The 19,242-nt window shown below is 39.5% G+C and overlaps 1 protein-coding gene across 3 annotated transcripts in view; it reads right to left on the bottom strand.

Moving 5' to 3' along the window:
- The window catches only part of OSBPL8 (oxysterol binding protein like 8), a 106,247-nt gene that overhangs the window by 16,241 nt on the left and 70,764 nt on the right, over window positions 1-19,242 (bottom strand). For all 3 annotated transcript variants that reach the window (XM_068401414.1, XM_068401413.1, XM_068401412.1), the window contains 7 exons: window positions 17,621-17,691; window positions 12,624-12,704; window positions 11,636-11,737; window positions 10,188-10,391; window positions 5,342-5,426; window positions 4,029-4,200; window positions 513-747 (listed from right to left, as the gene is read on the bottom strand). In XM_068401414.1, the coding sequence (XP_068257515.1) occupies window positions 513-747; window positions 4,029-4,200; window positions 5,342-5,426; window positions 10,188-10,391; window positions 11,636-11,737; window positions 12,624-12,704; window positions 17,621-17,691 (950 nt within the window). The remainder of the gene's footprint in view (window positions 1-512; window positions 748-4,028; window positions 4,201-5,341; window positions 5,427-10,187; window positions 10,392-11,635; window positions 11,738-12,623; window positions 12,705-17,620; window positions 17,692-19,242) is intronic.

Raw genomic sequence — 19,242 nt, forward strand, 5'->3', positions numbered from 1 at the left:
AGAAGTGGAATGGCAGCTCTGAGGCATCATATTAGAATGCAAGGTGACATCAGAAACACAGCAAGCCTTCCACTGAATTCTGCAGACCCCATGGCTGCTTAACTCCTGTCTTGCAGTAGAAAAATAGAGATGTCAGCCTGCATTAAAATCTTCAACCTGAAGGTTTTTACTTGAAGAAAAGACCAGGAGTAAGTTAATAAAAAGCAAATAGAAATAACAACAAAAGGACAGGTAGATATAGTCAACTTCTGCTGCAGGTGGCCCTTTCAAACTGAGCACCTTCTGTCTGAGCAATATTCCAGCAAATCTCATCTCCTCTGTCAAAACCTCAGACACAAGCACACAAGTGGCAAAGCAGAGCAAAACATGGGTGAATAGAACATCCTCCCCCCCATTATGCTGAAAATACGAAAGTCAATCCTGCAAGTCAGCTTTTAGCATAGTCTGACCCCTAAAATATCAGCTTTCTATTCAGAGAAGCTGCTTGCTCACTACATCAACAGCACTTTTACCTCCCCAAGTTCTTCATGACTCTGTTCTACATAAGTAGTTTCCTTGATATCAATTGGTTCTGGATCGACATAAGAATCATCCTGTCTCTCCGATGTGTCGCTATCGCTTTCTTCGCTTTTCCCCAAGCCATCATTATCAGATTCATCATGGTCATGGTCATTCTCCTTATCAGATTTGTCAGAGTACGTATCTTGATCTTTAAAGTGATGCCTTTCAATTTCACTGTCATTTAACCTACAAAAAACAAAGGCTAAATGAATCTTCAACTTCACACAATAATTTCATGTTTCCAAACCAGGACCTTAATAAAATACACACTAAAATTGCCAATATCAAGCCTGATATGGCAGCAATGTCAAACTAGCTTCGCTGGAAACGTAAAGGATGTACTCTTCTCACTGAACTGTCAAACACACTGAGTATAGAATAGTTCCATTGGAAGGGACCTCCAGTGATCATCTAGTCCAACTGCCTGACCAATTCAGGGCTGACCAACAGTTAAAGCATGTTATTAAGGGCATTGTCCAAATGCCTCTTAAACACCGATAGGCTTGGGGCATCAACCACCTCTCTAGGAAACCTGTTCCAGTGTTTGACCACCCTCTCGGTAAAGAAACATTTCCTAATGTCAAGTCTGAACATCCCCTGACGCAGCTTTGAACCATTCCCACGTGTCCTATCCCTCTCCACTTCCCCTCCTCAGGAAGCTGTAGAGAGCCATGAGGTTGCCCCTCAGCCTCCTTTTCTCCAAACTAGAAAAGCCCAAAGTCCTTAGCCCCTCCTCACAGAACATTCCTTCCAGCCCTTTCACCAGCTTTGTTACCCTCCTCTGGATGCATTCAAGGACCTTAACATCTTTCTTAAACTACGGGGCCCAGAACTGCACACACTACTTCAAGGTGAGGCCGCACTAACACTGAATACAGAGGGATAATCACCTCTGCTGACCAGCTGGTTATATTGTGTGTGATGCACCCCAGGATGCAGTCTGCCCTCAGGGCTGCCAGAGCACACCGTATGTTGTGCCTGCTGTTGACCAGCACCCCCAGACACCTTTCCGCAGGGCTGATCTCCAGCCACTCCTCTTCCCAGTTTATACTTGTGCCCGGTGTTACTCTGTCCCAGGTGCAGAACCTGGCATTTGTTCTTGTTAAATTTCATGCCATTGACTATTGCCCAATGCTCCAACGTATCTAGAACCCTCTGCAAGGCCTCTTGTCCCTTGAGAGAGTCAACAGCACCTCTCAGTTTGGTATTGTCAGCAAACTTGCTAATGGTGCATTCAACTCCTGCATTCAGGTCATTGATAAAAATACTGAACCGAACAGGCCCTAAGATTGAGCCCTGAGGAACACTGCTGGTGACTGGTCACCAGTCAGATGTAGCCCCATCCACTACGACCTTTTGGGCCCTGCTGTTCATCCAGTCCTTCACCCAGCGCATCGTGAACCTGCTCATCTCACAGCTGGACAGCTTGTCCAGAAGGATGCTGTGAGGGACAATACCAAGTACTTACTAAAATCTAGAAAAACTACATCCACCGCCTTCCCTTCATCCACTAGGCAGGTGACCTTATCACAGAAGGATATCAAATCAGCTAAACAGGACCTTCCCTTTGTGAACCCATGTTGACTGTGCCCGATGACTACATTGTTTTTTAAATGTCTTTCAATAGCACCAAGTATGATCTCCATAATTTTTCCAGGTACTGGGGTTAGACTAACAGGTCTGTAGTTTCCTGGGTCTTCCCTCACACCCTTGTAAACTGGAATAACGCTGGCTAGCTTCCAGACAGCGGGGACTTACCCAGACTCCCAAGACCTCTGGTAGATGATTAAGAGGGGTCCTGCCATAACATCCACTAGCTCCTTCAGCACTCTGGGATGAATCCCATCAGGCCCCACGGACTTGTGAACATTCAGCTGATACAGGTGGTCCCTTACAATTTCAGTGTCCAAATAGAAACTCACTGTTCCTGCACTCCTGGTCTTCCAACTCAGAGGTCCAGGCAGCCGAAGGTCTACCAGTATTATTAAAGACTGAGGCAAAAAAAGCACTGGCATGCCTCTGCTTTTTCTTCATCCCTATTTTTCAGGTGACCATCTTCAACAAGTATCATTCCAATGTTTTCCCTGGACCTCCTCTTGCTATTAACGTACTTAAAAAAGCTAGCTCTCAGTTGAAGCTAAAATTGCTTTCACCTTTCTTCTCCCTCTCCTGCCAACCCCCTTAAAACTAGGCCTGCAGGTTTTGTTGCTTAGAAAGTTAAGCACACTGACTACTCTTAGAATATGCTATATCCAAAGATCTACTTAATTAAACCATTAGTCTTAATTAGACTTAACAATTGTGGCAGATTGCTGTGATTGTAATCTGGGCCAGCTGCTGATATTAGCCTACTATTCATGAGTACAGATCTCCAGCTGAACTGTACACAGCAGTTTTATTGTTTCTGTGAGATAATGGAAGGAGCTAAACTGAGCCTGCTTGGTCATCTGGATAGGGCCTTGAACCTAGGCCGGGGACAATAATTTGCCTTTATTGTGCTTTTCTCAGACTACCTATGCCAGAAAGAATTGCATTTCTCCCAGTCCAGGTCTTCTGTCTCAAATACAGGAGCATACTCTTAACAGCAGTACAAAATTCCTGCCCACCCTGAAAAGACAGATGGGCAGCTAAATCTTCAGGGGTAGGACGAATTATTTCAAATAAATTTATGTCCACCTGACAGTACATTGAATTGGTGGAAGATTACCGAGAGAACCTGGAATACCACAAGATTCAAACCCAATTATTTCAAATAAAGGACTAAATCTTTTATATTTTCTAATGCACTTTGGTACCACAATTGAAGTGTTTGAAAACACCATTCATTTGCTATGCTTGTTTAATAATGTATTTCCACAAAAGCTTATGCTCCCAAAAACCTGGCTGAAAGTGTTTATCGAAATAAATGGAGTTACTCAGGGGCACTCAGACATTAGATACCAGATGACACCAGATAATTTCAACTTTTATGCATTTAATTTAATATAATAGGGTGACTGAATCATTATTCATCCATCTGATGACTCAAAGCTGAGACATGCTGAAACCATTTAAATAATGATAGGATTATTCATTTCTTTAACCAAAGAGCAGCAACTTACATTCACATCTACCAATTTTTGTCACACGTGCTAAACTTCTTATTTTCAGGTAAAGCTAACAACAGAGACCAACTTCAAGATACAAAAAATTAAAACTTTAACAGGTTAACTGAGTACTTAAACTTACTGATGTGATACTCAACTATGAGTTCCTTGGGCCAAACCTTCCTCTGTATCCACTTCGCTTGAAAAAAGATTTTTTTGTTTTATCCACATACAATATAAACCACATTGCAAATAAGGCATCCAAAGAGAATTCAGGAGCAAAAAGAACTGCAACCTTAGAAAGAGATTCTCCCTGTGGAGAAGTGATCACTACAAGGTCCTGCCAAAAGGACAATCAGGTTTAGTAATTAATTCACTTACGGTAAGTTTTCTCCACTGTGCAAGTTGTTAGCACGAAGCAGACCATAGAGAGAGACATGAGTACTGTCTGCTGAAGAGTTCAAATCATGTTCTTTACCTTCTCTAATCATTGTACGTTTAAGCAGACTTGAACATTTCAGTGCAAGCTCCAAAGCATCCATCCAACACCTGCCTAAAGATAAATTTATTATTAGACTAAAAATTAAGGATTTAACTGAACTATACAACTTCCATTTCCTAATTTCACAACTTTTTTGGGTCTTCTTACATTGCCTTTGAAGACACACTTCAGAGTTGTTCCATGTTACATGCATTGGAATCTATAATCTGGTGGGGACATAAAAACAACTCGCAACTACCCAGCTCTGGTACAAGGGATGCTTCAGGGCAGGACATCATGATTCTGTTAGAGCACATTCCAGCATTTCTTCCTTAATGCAAGTATGGTCCCATCCAGGGCCTGACTGATGAATTCCTCCGAAGCTGCCTGCAGCCCTGCTCTAGTTTTGAAGACTAAGTAACTGCATCAGTTGGCAAAATTTGCTCCTGTAATACCGTAACAACGTGGAAAAGGAGCTATAACAATAGCATATAAATGCCATTTCAATATAAAATAGCAGACATCCTATTTTTTTGCCAAAAAGTAACTAAACAAATTTGTGTGTTCTTTCTGTTCCTTATTTCTTCATTTCCATGTAACTAATCAATTTTTCAATACAGAAGGCAAATAGAGTCCTATTTTTAAAGTCTACTGCTTAATTAACCAGTAGAAGGAAAGCAGCTGCTAGAAAGGTTACACAACAGTCTTCGATTGTGTTTCCACATTGTAACCTTTGAAGATGGTTGCATTGATATTGACCACCACCTTCTCAGTGATGAAGGGTGTTACAAAACTATATTTTGAGGGAAGTTTTACTAGTAGAACTGTCCAACTGCTGCACTTTATAATACACAAATGCTTTCATTAGACAGAAAGTATGTCCACGTTAGCACTTTACAAAGGCACTACCTTGAGTATTTAGACATACATTAATATAGTTAAATCTGAAATAAACCCTTCCCCCTCCTCTACCCAGCCAATGCAAGGCAACTGCAAGGAGTTCAATGACAGTTTCTTCAGGTCAAAGTTTTCCTTTAATAACCACGAAAAACTACTAGTGCCAACACAATTGAATGCACTAACTTAAGGGGAACCTTAACAATGATTAAACTGCAGTCACAGTGCTGTAATAGACATGGTAAGACAATTGAAGCCATCTCTTTCTAATAACTAACCGCTGTCACTGCAGAAAATCACTGAAATATCTACTTACCATCTGATTCTGAAGCAGCTCGGATAATCAAATAACTGCTGGGCAATGGCTGAGTTATAGAACCAACTGCTTCACCTTTGGGACCCTTGAAATACACAAAACAAGCAACAGCATCAGACATTTTAATTGAGTTTTACAGTTTCTCATTCAATGTAATAACAAGCTGACACACTGCAGGGCTATTTACTGTCACTCAGCAACATCTAATGAAGACATGAATGGAAAGATGGACAGCCCTCTTTTACTGGATTTCTTCTTCAAAGACTTCATTCTAAGTATAGCTCCCAATTCAACCCCACTTTACAAAGAACGGTCTTTGGGATTCAAATAATTTTTGGTGGGCTTTATAAATCAGACTTGGCATAGTAATTTGGAAATGCTCTGCTGATGCTATTTATAGCAAGATGACAAAAGCTTCAAAAGGAATGCCATGGGGGAGTCACCCTCACTGTCCGGGAATTCCTGCAGATGGGTGTAGAGAAATCACAACGGACAAGCCATTCCTCTTCAGCTCAATATTTTAGCTGAAGAGGTAAGACTGAAAGCAATCAAAACAAAAGACACTTCTGTGGGGTGGTTTAAGAGAGTTGATTTTCAACAAATGCTGGCTAGTAGAAGACCTCACATTTGTACGGCAATCGGCTCTTCCCCCTCCAGTCCCATTCATTCTTGATGAGAGCAAAGGTTCCTCTCAGTTCCTACAAGGATCTACAGTTCATAGCACAGAGAGACATGAGGGCAAGCCAAACCCCTGCAGAGAACGGGAGGCCCTCTTCAGTGATCCACTTCATGCTTATTTTACATGACTGTGTGGTGTCTCAGCAGCATCCTATGCTCCAGAACTGCATGATTTTTGCGTGTCTTCAGAAGACAGATGAGTCAACTGGTATTTAAATAAAACAGAAATAACTCCTCCCACCCAAACACTATGTATTGCTCTAGGAACCCACTCATGTTTTCTCCCTCTTTCCTTCCCCTTCAACCTCACTACATATCTAGTAGTCAATTCCACACAATATTTAGGTGCCTAACTGTAGGTTTGGCATTGAAATAAGAAAAAGAAAATTATGATGCTTAAGTCCATAAAAAACATTGAGATGCTTAAGTCTCTCTATAAAGGGTATCAGCAGGACACCATGACATTATGTTCAACTCAAAGACACACAGAGGACGTCAAATGCCAAAGTTTAATTTTCACTATGGATCATAGAATCAGAATGGTTTAGGTTGGAAGGGACCTTAACGATCATCTAGTTCCAACTCCCCTGCCACAGGCAGGGACACCTTTCCACTAGACCAGGTTGCTCAAAGCCCCATCCAACCTGGCCTTAAACACTGCCAGGGAGGGGGCATCCACAACTTCTCTGGGCAACCTGTTCTTCACATTCCAAATTAAAAGGAAAATAAATAAATCCAAAAGACCTTTCCATTTCTGTCGAGATTCATTTTGGAATAAAATGCTAAACCACCATTTTAAAGCCCCTTCAAAAAAAGTTTACCTATCATAACTTTGAGACAACTGGTAGGCAAAGAGGGCTGTATTAAACATACTTGAAGCTATCATTGAAAGCTGGGTTAAGCCTGCCTAACTGATGAGTTAACAGATTTTGGTCTGTATTGATTTCCCCCAGACAGAAGCCAAATGAAAAGCTAGTACAAGGCTTAGAAGAGGGAACTGGAAAGCCAGCAGAAGTTTTGAGCAAAAGCAGATAAAGGCAGATATTTTAGAAGCAAGCAAATGAAACAGCCAGAACATTTCTGAGGGCGAGAGGCGAGTAACAGGGAGTCTTAGTGGCACTTAAATACCAACACAAACAAGCTAGTGCTGGTGTAAATGATGTTCAGAAACTCCCGAATAGTCAGTATAGGGTATCAGCAACTTGGGTGTTAGAAACAAGATTCCAAACCGCAGTCCCTCTCCAAGCGGGCAGAAAGGTGCACCTACGAAAAGTCTTTGGTGAAGTGGCAACACGGGGATTAGGAGTTAGTGAGTTATGAGAACCAGGAGGGACGACCCCATGTATGAGCACTCCTTGCCCGAGGGCAGGCAGGCAGGGAAGAGGTCTCGCTCTCACCAGGCACCTGGGGAGAGGAGAGCACTGAGGCACAGTGCAGCGCCAGGGGTAGTGGAGGTGCTGGGGCGCTGCGCGGAGGGGACCGCGGCACTGTGGGTGCACCAGCACCGTGCAAAGACCTCGGCCATCACAAGTCCTCAAAACTCTCAGGTCACAGGACATGGAGTAAGGGCAGAACTCTGCCCCTGAGATCTCCCCTTTAGGGTTATACTGTGGGCATGCAGGGTACCCTACTTACTCTGTACCAAACAACTATAATTTAGAGATGAAGTGTGGTTTTGGTGTTTGTTTTTTGTTTTTTTTTTTTAATGCAAGAAAGCTATACTCCCCTAAGTGCTTTGACAATACATTGATTAAAACCAAATGAATAATTTGCAGCAAACGTTTAAGTAGGTTGATTTATTTTGGAATAACTGCTCGTGGATCTTGATTTCCTCTAATTGATTACTGTTCCAAAAGCATTGAACATTTTTCTTTGATACCATGCATTATAGTTTCAAAATCAATTTTCAGTACGTTAGTGTTTTGTACAAGAGAGACATGAGTTTCCATTTGTTAGGTGACTTTATCTGAACTCTCTCTGTTCCTGACAGAATGATGGTAGAACTCCTACAATACAAGGTAATGGGCAAGTTAAAAATCCCACTAGATTAAAAAAAACTTTGAAGTTTACTTCCCGCAGAATACTCATGCCAATAAAACTCAAATGCCATGAACATTCAGAGAAAGCAATAAAAACTGATAAGCAGTCACACTTGACTAAACTTACTCATGAAAAATTATTTGCAGTAACTTTTCTAGTTATTAATTTTAGAAAACTGAAATGGCATTAGGACCGGGCACATGAGGAAGACAGAACAAGATACAGTGCATCAGCTACCTCAGAGTGCAGGAGGAACATCAAAGACCACAGCAACAGGCTTAAGGGAGCGTGTAAAGTGACTGGCCACAAACTACTGCAGAAGAGAATTTGCAGTCTGCCAGAAGGACACGCTGTAGGAAGTGTGTTCAGGTGAGAAAACCTCCTGCAGCTCTTAACCCTGTGTAAATGTTTCTTGCAATGTCACCTCCCTGCACTGACTGCAAACAAGGCTCATTTTGCCTTAGACTTCAAGCTCATTCTGGTAAATCTACTCTGTAAATCAGTCAATTGCTATTACGCTTATGAAAGTTTGCCTCATGATAACAAACTAGGACATTATAATTGACTAGATAAACAAGGCAGAAAAAGTTTTCAAACTTCAAGGCCTTTCATCTAATTAAATCTGGTAATTCTCAACTGCAAATAGCCATACCAAAATGAACAAACGCCACTCCAGCTCTCAGCACATTTAAAATGGACAATATCAACTTGTTCAGGTTCAAAATTTGACCTACCTTAAAAAAGTAAAAATCTGGTGGGGCATGTCCTCTAAATTCTAAATATCTAGTTAAAAAAACAAACAAATCCATTTCTCATTGCCAAGCAATAAAGAAATAAAAGACTGATTTGTGATCTTCTGCAGACAGGCCACCACTTTGCAATGTATGTATATATGATCATAAATAGTTTAATCACATTAACACCAAACCCTTTAGCTTTGAAAAAGGATATGAAGTTTGTGTTCTGCAAATGTGAGATTGCCACTACTTAGTGAAAAGTCCTCCTAAGCAATATTAAAACAAAATCGTTCAAAAGCAACTACGAAAGATTTGATCTAAGCTTGGTAAATTTAGATAACACTGATAATGATAACAATTCAGAAAGACCACAAACAAACATCAGGAATTGTACTAGCTGACTGACTTCCCAGTCTGAGATGCGGAAGATAAAATCAATGCAGCATATGCTACAGATGTGACAATACATCTACATCGATTTAAGATTCAGAAGATACAATCTCAAAATTAGTAGCCATCTTAAGATGTATGTTGCAGAGGACACAATTAATTTATGACAAGGGTCCTAGTATTCTACAGTAATTTCATCTAAAGCAAGATGTCATTTCAGGAGGTAAATACGTTCACTTGTGCTGTGCTTCCACACCCCCTCTCCATATGCAAACACAAAACAAGGACTACACTAGTTTGTTTACTAGAGTATAAACAATGAGTAATAGCAAACATTAAAGATTCTTACGAGAAATTGAAATAAGTCTTTGCTGTGCAGAACACACTGTGCTTTTCAACACTTACAGATAAGAGCTGCTCACAATATTATGCCATGTATGACAAAGCAAACAGACATTAGAAGTGAAGGAAAACATTTATCTTCCTAAAATTGTAGCCAAAAAGGAACACGGTTCCCTAACAAGTTGCAATATAAGCTATTATGGCACAAGGAAGTAATTTGAATTTCTACTCTGACAAGCAAATTGAACTAGGCTGACATTTTATTGCATGAATATAGGGTTGGAAGCCAAGAAATGTTTATAACACATCTCAACTCCTTCATTTTGGCAAACCACTTCCCTCCTTAATTTCTCAGATTCAACTGATGTAAAATACGTTATATGTATTCCTTCCATTTACATGATTGCCAGTGATGGCATTAACCTCTTTAATGGCATCCCTCGGCACACCACACTTCTGAAGCTATTTAAGTGTACAGAGCAGCATAAATCAAATACTTTTTGCGAGGAAGAGGACTAGATGTTGAAAGCTTATACTCAGAATAAACAAACCATTAAAGTTATAACAGAAAATGCAGTTCAGCTTTCCATTACAGTTGTCTTTACTCACAGCTGGCTAATGCTAGTCATCTGTTAAGAATCACATATGCTACCACTAACCTTTATAGCCCATATGGACTGCTCCAAAGGATGAAAGAGTTTGAAACAAAAGCCATCTTTTTTAGAAGGCCTCTCAATGAGTTCACAAGCGTTCAGGAGCACTGTTCCTACCCACTGGCCATTTTTGGGGGTTTTGTAAACAAGCAACACTCCTGGTTTCAGTACACACCACAGTTTGGTCCAGCTTTTCAAGGTACCACGAATCTAGAAGATAAATAGTTACAGTTATAGCTCAGTGAAGCCAATACCAAAACCATCCCCCTTAGCAAAATGAAAATTTAAATTGAAATTATTTATTAGTTTTTATTTCAAGTGAAGTTTATCAAGTCTATCAAAAGTTTATCCAGGTTTATCAAAGACAATATAAAGGTACAATTTCAATGCTCACTCTTCTGTTCTTTCTTGATGAATACTTATTCTACAAATGGATAATACACACATCCAGATATGAGAAGTATGGCAATTCATCTGAAACCTTCATGAATTTTCCTATCTGGAACATATTTTATCACTAGCATGAAGACAGCTTAATTTTTGGAAACAGAGCTCCTCTGAAAACAGGGCAGATGTCAGACCAGAAAAATAGGATATTCACAAAATAACTCAGATATACTTGAATTTCTTAGATAAAATCTCTTATAATAGCTGTTAGCTTCAACCCATATGTGAAATAGAAGATCCTTTCAAGCCCCTGAATTTGCACATCTGATTACACTGCTTGCATCAATTCTGTCAACTCTGGAATTTAATTACTTCTGTGTCTGTAGGACCAAACGCCAACTTGACCTCTGAGCAATGTTTTAGCCTGATTACATTGATTTTTGCAAAAACTGGAGAAACTTTTTCCAGACAAGCTATTGTTTGGGGCTAACTATAAAAATGGGTAACAGATCTTTTTTCCTGTACAATTTCCAAGGAATATATTTACAAATTTAAGCAATTATATACAAATATATAAACTGCACTACTGTTGAGGACACTGACTACTATCTTTGAGAAATGAACTCCTCACCTTTTGTACTAGTATTAAAGGACAGTTAGTTCTTAAGAAAGGAAAGGAAAACAATCAGAAAGAAATACACACAGAAATCTGTATTCAAATACCTAATATGACTGAACCGCTTTCACTGTTGTTACGGACATAACAGAGCTTCAATTCAAAGTGTAAAATAAAAAGGACAAAATAAGAACCATAAAGCCATCTCATCTGAAGTTAATGGCTATACACACAGGATGCGTGTGACTATGGTGACTGCGGTAAGTGAGAGCTAGGTTGCTCCATTACTCCCCTAGGACCTGAGCACAGAGACCCTGGGATGCAATTAGTGGCTGTTGTGCTTGTAGAAAAACATTAACAGCAAGTAAAAGATTGAGCCTTTTCTATTCTGGTCAGAAAGCAGCAAGCAGCTGCTACATCTTCAACTCAGGTTTCACACTTGGATTCTGACCTTCAACCAGTCAGCCATAACAATAACTGATGGGTCCGTGATAGTGCTAAGTAATTCTTTTGTAGCTCTCTTCTTTTCTTCTCTGTAATTTTTCTTTTGAACCTGTAAATAATAATAAAAATATTTACAATGCCACAGCCATAAGCCAGTAATCAGAGCACAAAAAGACATCTATCAATACAAGCTGAGGAAAAACCTGCTAGATTCAATTTGCAATACAGATACAGAGAAATAGCTTTAAAACACAGTATTTGACTTTAAGGTGTGAACAACTATTTCATGCTCCGTTTCAAGAGCAGCTACTATGTAACCAATTTCATATTCTTCTGCAATTTGCTTTTAAGACTGAGGACTTTGAAACTCTTGTTAGAATCATAGGGGGAAAACCAACCAACCAAACAACCCCCCTTACCCCCTTTCTTTCCTGGTGTAAAGTACAAAAAGAAATTTGGGCCAGATTCGGATTTATACGTATGTTATCTGATCAGTGGTCTTTACCCACCAACTACTTTGCCTCCCCATTAGAAATTTGCAGCAATGTATCTCCCTCTTTTAGAGGCAAATAATTTTATGTTTCTCCTGACATGATATCTGCCAAACAGTGGAGTTTGGTCTTGTTACAACACAAGGGGAAGAAGGCAGTAGAAAAACCCCAGGTACTGCATGCAAATTGTAACTTTGATAATTCAGTTTGTCACTTCATTGCATGTAGATGTCCTGAGGTCTCTGCCAACCTGAATTATCCTGTAATCTTCTGAATTATCCTATAATCTTGTGCCACCTTAAAGGCTGCATTATAGAAGCCCATACTCACGTAACAGTACAGTAAGATTTGAAGAGAATCAACACCACTACTTTTCACAATACTTAAATATTTCATAGAGGTCTCATCACTACTTGGCATTTTTGTCTTCTCGTTATAGAGAATATGGTAAAAGTATGTGAACACATTTATAGTCCATGAGGAGTTACTTGGAAATTAGTTCACCTTGAGAGATTCTTTTTTTGTAAGCTTGCTTGAAGATAAAGAGATGTCCTTCTCAGAGCCATTGAAAAGCTTGGATTCAGACTGAAATTCACAAAACATGTAATAAATAAATGGCAATGATGGATACAAGGATATATTACTGTTGCAGGCACTTTAGAAAGTGTCTGAAGTGCACAGTTATGTTTGTAAGGTTCCCATTCCCACTCACTTCTCTACAGTTTCTCCCAATCAACAAAAAAACAAACTACAACTTGTAATATGAGCTGTTCACCACCTATTTATGGAGTCTTTTTCATATGGGTTTTATGGGAAAGAAGTCTGAGATTCCTCCAGAAGAAGCTGAACTATATACAGTAAATATTTAGCCCGTGTAGCCTGTTACTTGATATGTTGCAGTCTTGACTAGTCAGGCATTATTTTAGCAGAGAGAGGAGGTTTTAGGAGAACCCCACTGTTCAAACACAGCAGTCATTCCCATGTTCCCATGACACACGAATCCCAATATCTTCATTCATAACTTGACAGCTGCTCCGAATGGATTGCTATAGAGGCACTTACCCCGTGACCCATGAAGGAAAATACAGCTTCTTCAATCTACGATTCAGGGCTCTATAAGTTATCAGAGTACAACTGACCATCAATGGCATTCGTTCTGCTCCTTCCTCTCTAACCCCACACTCTGATTACTTTTTGCAAGTCACCTTCAAGAAGCTCACAGTGGCAACAGACAGGGGAACAAAACTCAGCTTTGTTCATGAAGCCCAAGTCCTTGCTCATGACAGGACAATATGCTGCCTCAGCACCACATAATTTCTCCCTCCCACCTCTCCCCACATCTTGTAAGGTTCAAAGGTTATTCCTTGGCATCTGTTGCCTACAAGTTGAAAGGGAACTAGAGACACCAAAGATTCATCCTGGGATACAGAGCTCTAATTAAAAAAAAAAACAAAAAACCAAAAAAACAACCAAACCAAAAAGAGGAGTCTACCACAGACTTATGTCATTCCTCTTGCAACTCAGAGAACACTGAGTAGGTATCCACCAACCTCAGACAAATTACAGAGAGTTGCATTTCTTTGTGCACTGAAATATAAGCCTGATGGACCCAAAGTTCCTGCCTAGTCAAAACCAAAAATCAATGTAACTTTCTAAACTGTGTAAATTAAAGACAGTTTATGAGAACTGCTTCTCAAGCTGTTTAACATTTCTGACTACTCATTTCAGATCTCAGACTACAACGCAAAGTCTATTCACGAAATTTCTATTTTGGAGCACTATAAAATGACAGTCAAAAATATGCACATTTTGAGCAAACTTACTGCAATAATAAAAACAGTGCACTTGAGCACTCTTTTCCTTAACACGCAAGTTGTTCAAACCAAATAAATAAAAATTAAAGATTTACAAGTCGAACAAAGCAATTTAACTTTGGTCCTACTTCGACGCCTTTAATTCAGAACTAAGACTTTACAGGAGTCTACTTAGATAGCTAGGGTCAAAAAGGTATGTGCAATAACTGGCAAAAAGTAATTTTATCTCAAAACCATTTCAATGATAAGTAAATGTTCTCTAACTTCTATATACATCTTGGAAAAATGAAGGAAACCTCTTCATTTTGTATTAAAGATATGTTCTTAACATTCAAAATTTAGCTTTAAGACAAGCATACAACTTGAAATTTAATTCCTCTGTCTGGAAGTTAAAGAAAATACAGTACTTTAAATGTAATAACAGAAGAGGGAAAAATGCTTATCACTGTCACATAAGAGGCAATGAACTCGTTATGCAAGCTCTAATGGAGCAACCTAAGTAAAACATTCATATTCTAGTTGCTCACTAACAGAAAGCTAATGCAATCTAAAGGTCAGGCACATAAAAGCCCCAAACCAGTAAGTATCACAGGTTACAAAAACTCATTTTCTCAGTATCTCAGTTTTAAAGCTCGCTAATATGACACTGAGTAAAAGTCCATATTTACCTGCCCAACAGATTATGAGACAGATCAGTGATTCATGTATTTCTAAGCTAGTAACTTTCTCAATGCTGTATCTACACAAAGTGGATGGGATCAAAATGTAAAAGAAGAAAACATTTTAAGAGAACCTACTGCAACTCCCAGCAAGGTACATTCAGTATCAGATTCTGGGCAAGTCTCATTACTGCTTTTCCATCCTTACTTAAAAAGAAGGGCTGCTACTTTACCTCCACAGCTGTAACAGACAATTACTGTCTTCTGTTAGCCTGAAGTTTATTTGTGGGTTATAAAGGAACCACTAGTCTTATCAAGCCCCACATACAGTAATTGCAAAAATAAGGATGAAGAAATATATGCATTAGGAGAAGTAGGAATATTGGTCTCTTCATTGATAGTAGAAAGATACAAATAAAAGTAACAGCAAAGCACACAAAGACTTAAGAAAGACAAGAACCAAGAAAAATAAATATAAGGAAGAGAAAAAACAAATTGGATAGTCAAAGATAAATGATTAATAGAGCCTGAAATAAACCCGAGTTAAAAGAGACAGTATTAACTTGATTTTCAAGTCAAAAATGATTTAGAGGTTTCTGGACCAACATAAATACTTTGACCAGGAGCAAGCTGGATGGTAAAGTATGCTTCCTTGGTCTCCCTGACAAGTGAGGCTCTTAGGATGCAGGAAAGCTGAAAGACACAAAGTTTTGTGACTCCAAGTCAGATGTAAGACACCCACAGCTTGAAATGCTTAGCTACACACCACAGAACTGCAGCATCAGCTGCAGAAGCTAACCTGCTCACCCCAGTGCAATTCTGACAACACCATTTAAGCAGGGAAATGCTACCATAACCTTTAAGTTGCTTTGATTTCCTTCGATCCCTCTTTAATGTTTCTCTTTAAGGCTCTGACACATGAACTATCACAGAAAAATTTGTGTCAAGACCTTGAGTGCAATCCCCCATCTCCTAGGGGTGTAAGTGCCTGTGCCCAGGGCCAGCCCCGACAGACTGCAGTGCTAACCTCGCAGCAGAGGGCTATGGAAAGAGCCGTGTGAAAGCAGCGAGAGGCAGGCATCTCCCCCACTTCCCCTGGGAGCCAGCTGTGGTCAAGCTCAGGTCCTCACCTTCGCTATAGAGCAGCCCACGCCTGCTGTGCCCTGACAATCTGTATAAGTGTCTGTTATGACGCTTGCCTCGGTATAAAACAGTGGACGTCCTAGCAGAAAATAGAAAACCACACAGCTGGGTAATTTAAAGCCTTCAAACTCTATCCTGTTGTGATGCCTAAATAAGAAAAATAAGTTAACTTAGCTACTCCATTCAGCGATCAAACTATACACAACCTCCCCCTCCACAAAACGCAGTCTCCCCCTCTACTCTTTAATTTTAATGTCTTGAAGAGAAAGAGATGCCTGTTTTATGAGATACATTGAAAATATTTTCTTCTGGAATTCCACATTCTAAATGGAAGGGGGCCTACAAGAAAGCGGGAGAGGGGCTTTTTACAAGGACAAGTAGTGACAGGATGAGGGGGAATAGTTTTATACTGAAAGAGGGTGGATTTAGATTAGATATTAGAATGAAATTCTTTACTGTGAGGGTGGTGAGACACTGGAACAGGTTGTCCAGAGAAGTTGTGGCTGCCCCCTCCCTGGCCGTGTTTAAGGCCAGGTTGGATGAGGCTTTGAGCAACCTGGTCTAGAGCAAAGGTGTCCCTGCCTGTGGCAGGGGGGTTGGAAATAGATGATCTTTAAGGTCCCTTCCAACCTAAACCATTCTATGATTCTATGATTCTAAATACATAAAAATCACTAGATAAAAATTCAATGCGTTAACATGCCAGGCACTTTTGCTGACCAAAATGTTCATGCACTTTAAGAGTTACAATAGGACAACAAATAAAGAAGGTTGCATCAGAGCGGTCTATACAATGCCCTAAAACTGACAGCTTCTCTAACTGTAACCTACAAATTTAAAAGGATTTGGGAAAGGAAAAGACAGCTATGGTAGATTTTTCTCTATGCTACTAAAATGACTTTTTACACAAATCTCTCATCATGTGCATACTATTTCAATACCACCAGAAAAGAACGTCTTACTCTGAATAAGAATGCTATTGCAAACTGCTCACGTAAATAATTGTGATCAGAACAAAACACAGCTTGGAAGAGAAAAGACCTGGCATCACTACATAAAAAGAGTCCTTTTGGTTGCTCGGGTAGTTCATGTTTTCTTCCTTTTTAAAGCTGAGCCACCCCAAGATGCTACGGTTTTGGTCACTGCAGTGTCCATCTCCCAACACCACTTCGGACACTATTCAGTTTTCAGTGCATCTCAGTGAGCCTTTTTCACCTTGGGACTACACAATGATGAATATGAATTTGCCTGGCTCCTGCCTTTTCCACTTCTATTATCAAGACTACCAGAAAGCATAAACATGCATAGCAATTATATGTAGTTTCACATTCTACTGAACATGTTTTCCTTCATACTCCCGCTGCCTCAACAAAATGGGCATTTATACTTGAATTCTGAGGTACAGAAGCCCTTGCAACAGACAGGACAACAGATTACACTTAACTATGTTTCACTCGGGCAGTTTAAGCCATTAAACTAAATCTTTTCCAATTACAGTTTCTTTAACATTCTTAGAAGAAGATACGCTACAGCTCAGTGAACAGCATCTTCATCTACAGCTTAAAAGGATTTTAAACTCTGTGCCATAGCAAAAGTTGACCTCCATCCATCATTACATTTGGCGAGGCAACATCCCACCCCAAGATGACTGCGAGAAGACTCCGCGTTTCATTTTCACTAATTCAAACTGTAGATTTTCATGTGATGTCATCCTGAGAACTACATTAAGAAATTCCCTTTAATCTTTATCTGTCACTAAATCTGAAGGGTAATCTTCATGATTACCTACAACAAAAGTTAAATACCTTTGCATTTAATTAAAAATGCACTCAACTCCTTTGCACATTGACATTTTTAAGCCGGATTAGGAGGCTGCTTTCCTTACCTTGCTTTTTGACATAGAATGCGCCGTATCCTCCTTGCTTTGTGACACATCGTCCTTCCCTTTGTCAAAACCTTAAAGAAAAGACAGCATTGTTGCAAATGATTCAAAGACATAACATTTTATATGAGCTAGCCTTTGAAATAAATTTGCAAATTGTCTTTAGCATAAAAAAGTGCAAGCAAATTGGATTTTCAAACAACATATACATACCAGCCCATCACATCAGATGAAAACATACCAGCTACTACAATACAAACTAATTTAATACCCACAAAGAGGTGAGAACAGTCCACTGTATTTGGATGGTGCTGCACTCGATCCAATAACCTGATGAATCGTAAATATGGTGTGCAAACATTTGTCCTTTAATCTTCTCATTCTCCCCTATCTGCATACATGCATGCACAGAGCAGAACACTAAATAAAGCCTTTTTTGATTTGTTAATTTCTGTAGCTAGAAACAATTGTTAAATACCATCTGCATGAAAGCAAATCTAAAACACTGATTAAGATCGCCAGTCAGTTTTTTGTAAGAAAATGAAAAAGGCTGCTTACATTAGCGTTGAATTTATACTTTCAACTTGACACTGCATAAGCATAACTGCAAGGCTTTATATTAAAACAGACGTTGAAATCCCACATTTATCTTCTGAGTGACTCACAGTACAAACCCCACACTTTCTCAGTATCCAAAAAGCAAAGTGAGACAATGGCGGTAGTCAGTATATGTGTGATAACGAAAAGGGGGGGGGTCACAACTGGCATGAGCCCTGCTGCACAGCTGCTACGTGTGACAGAAAATGAGCAACAGAGACAAAAAATCTCAGTGATTCATTTTCTTTGAAGAGGTTGGAGGTAGCATAAAGCTTTTATTAACAGGAGTAAAACAAATTGCACAATGCATTTATATGAGTAAGAAAAAATGCCGTCATTTGCATGCCCTCTACATAGGAGGCAGATAAATATGAAGTCATACATGAATTTCAGGAATAATCCCTGCAGCTGAAAAGGCTGTGACAGGAGTACCCTAGGGCTTTAGCCCACCAGAGGGCATTGCATCAGCAGGTACATTGCCCAGACAGATGCCCAAAGCTCTCCTGAGATCCCGTCTGAAAACCTTCCCAACTTTGGAATAGCAATTCATACTTGGACCTCTAAAATAAGAAGATCTATCAGAGAAACAGTTTGATCTCACATTCTTCAGCGGAGCGTGTGGGGAGACTTTATGAGTTTTAAAAGAATTTTTATTAATTCTCTGGAGCAGTCTTGAGTAGTTTGTTTTTTTTTAAATTAGTACCTTTGTCCTTACACAACTTGCAATACCCAGAAACTCTAAGGCAGGACTGATTCATCTATCACAAATACACATCTTGGGAAGTTTCACTAAGTTATAGAAGCTTTAAGTTGGTCTTCAGGTTACATGAGAAATCAGAGACTCCTTTTAGTTTTGGTTTGGTAATTAGGCTTTTGGGGTTTTTTTGATTATATCTATTACATTTTACAGAGATTCTTTTTTAAGATCAGATTTTTGAAAATTATATACTGCAATACAATGATATTTCATAGGTCATTAAACCCATCCTTTTGAAATTCTTCCAACACATCTGTGATGGGTTTGTTTG

Source organism: Nyctibius grandis, chromosome 5 (genome assembly GCF_013368605.1).
Source record: "Nyctibius grandis isolate bNycGra1 chromosome 5, bNycGra1.pri, whole genome shotgun sequence".
In the NCBI taxonomy this organism is placed as follows: Eukaryota; Metazoa; Chordata; class Aves; order Nyctibiiformes; family Nyctibiidae; genus Nyctibius; species Nyctibius grandis.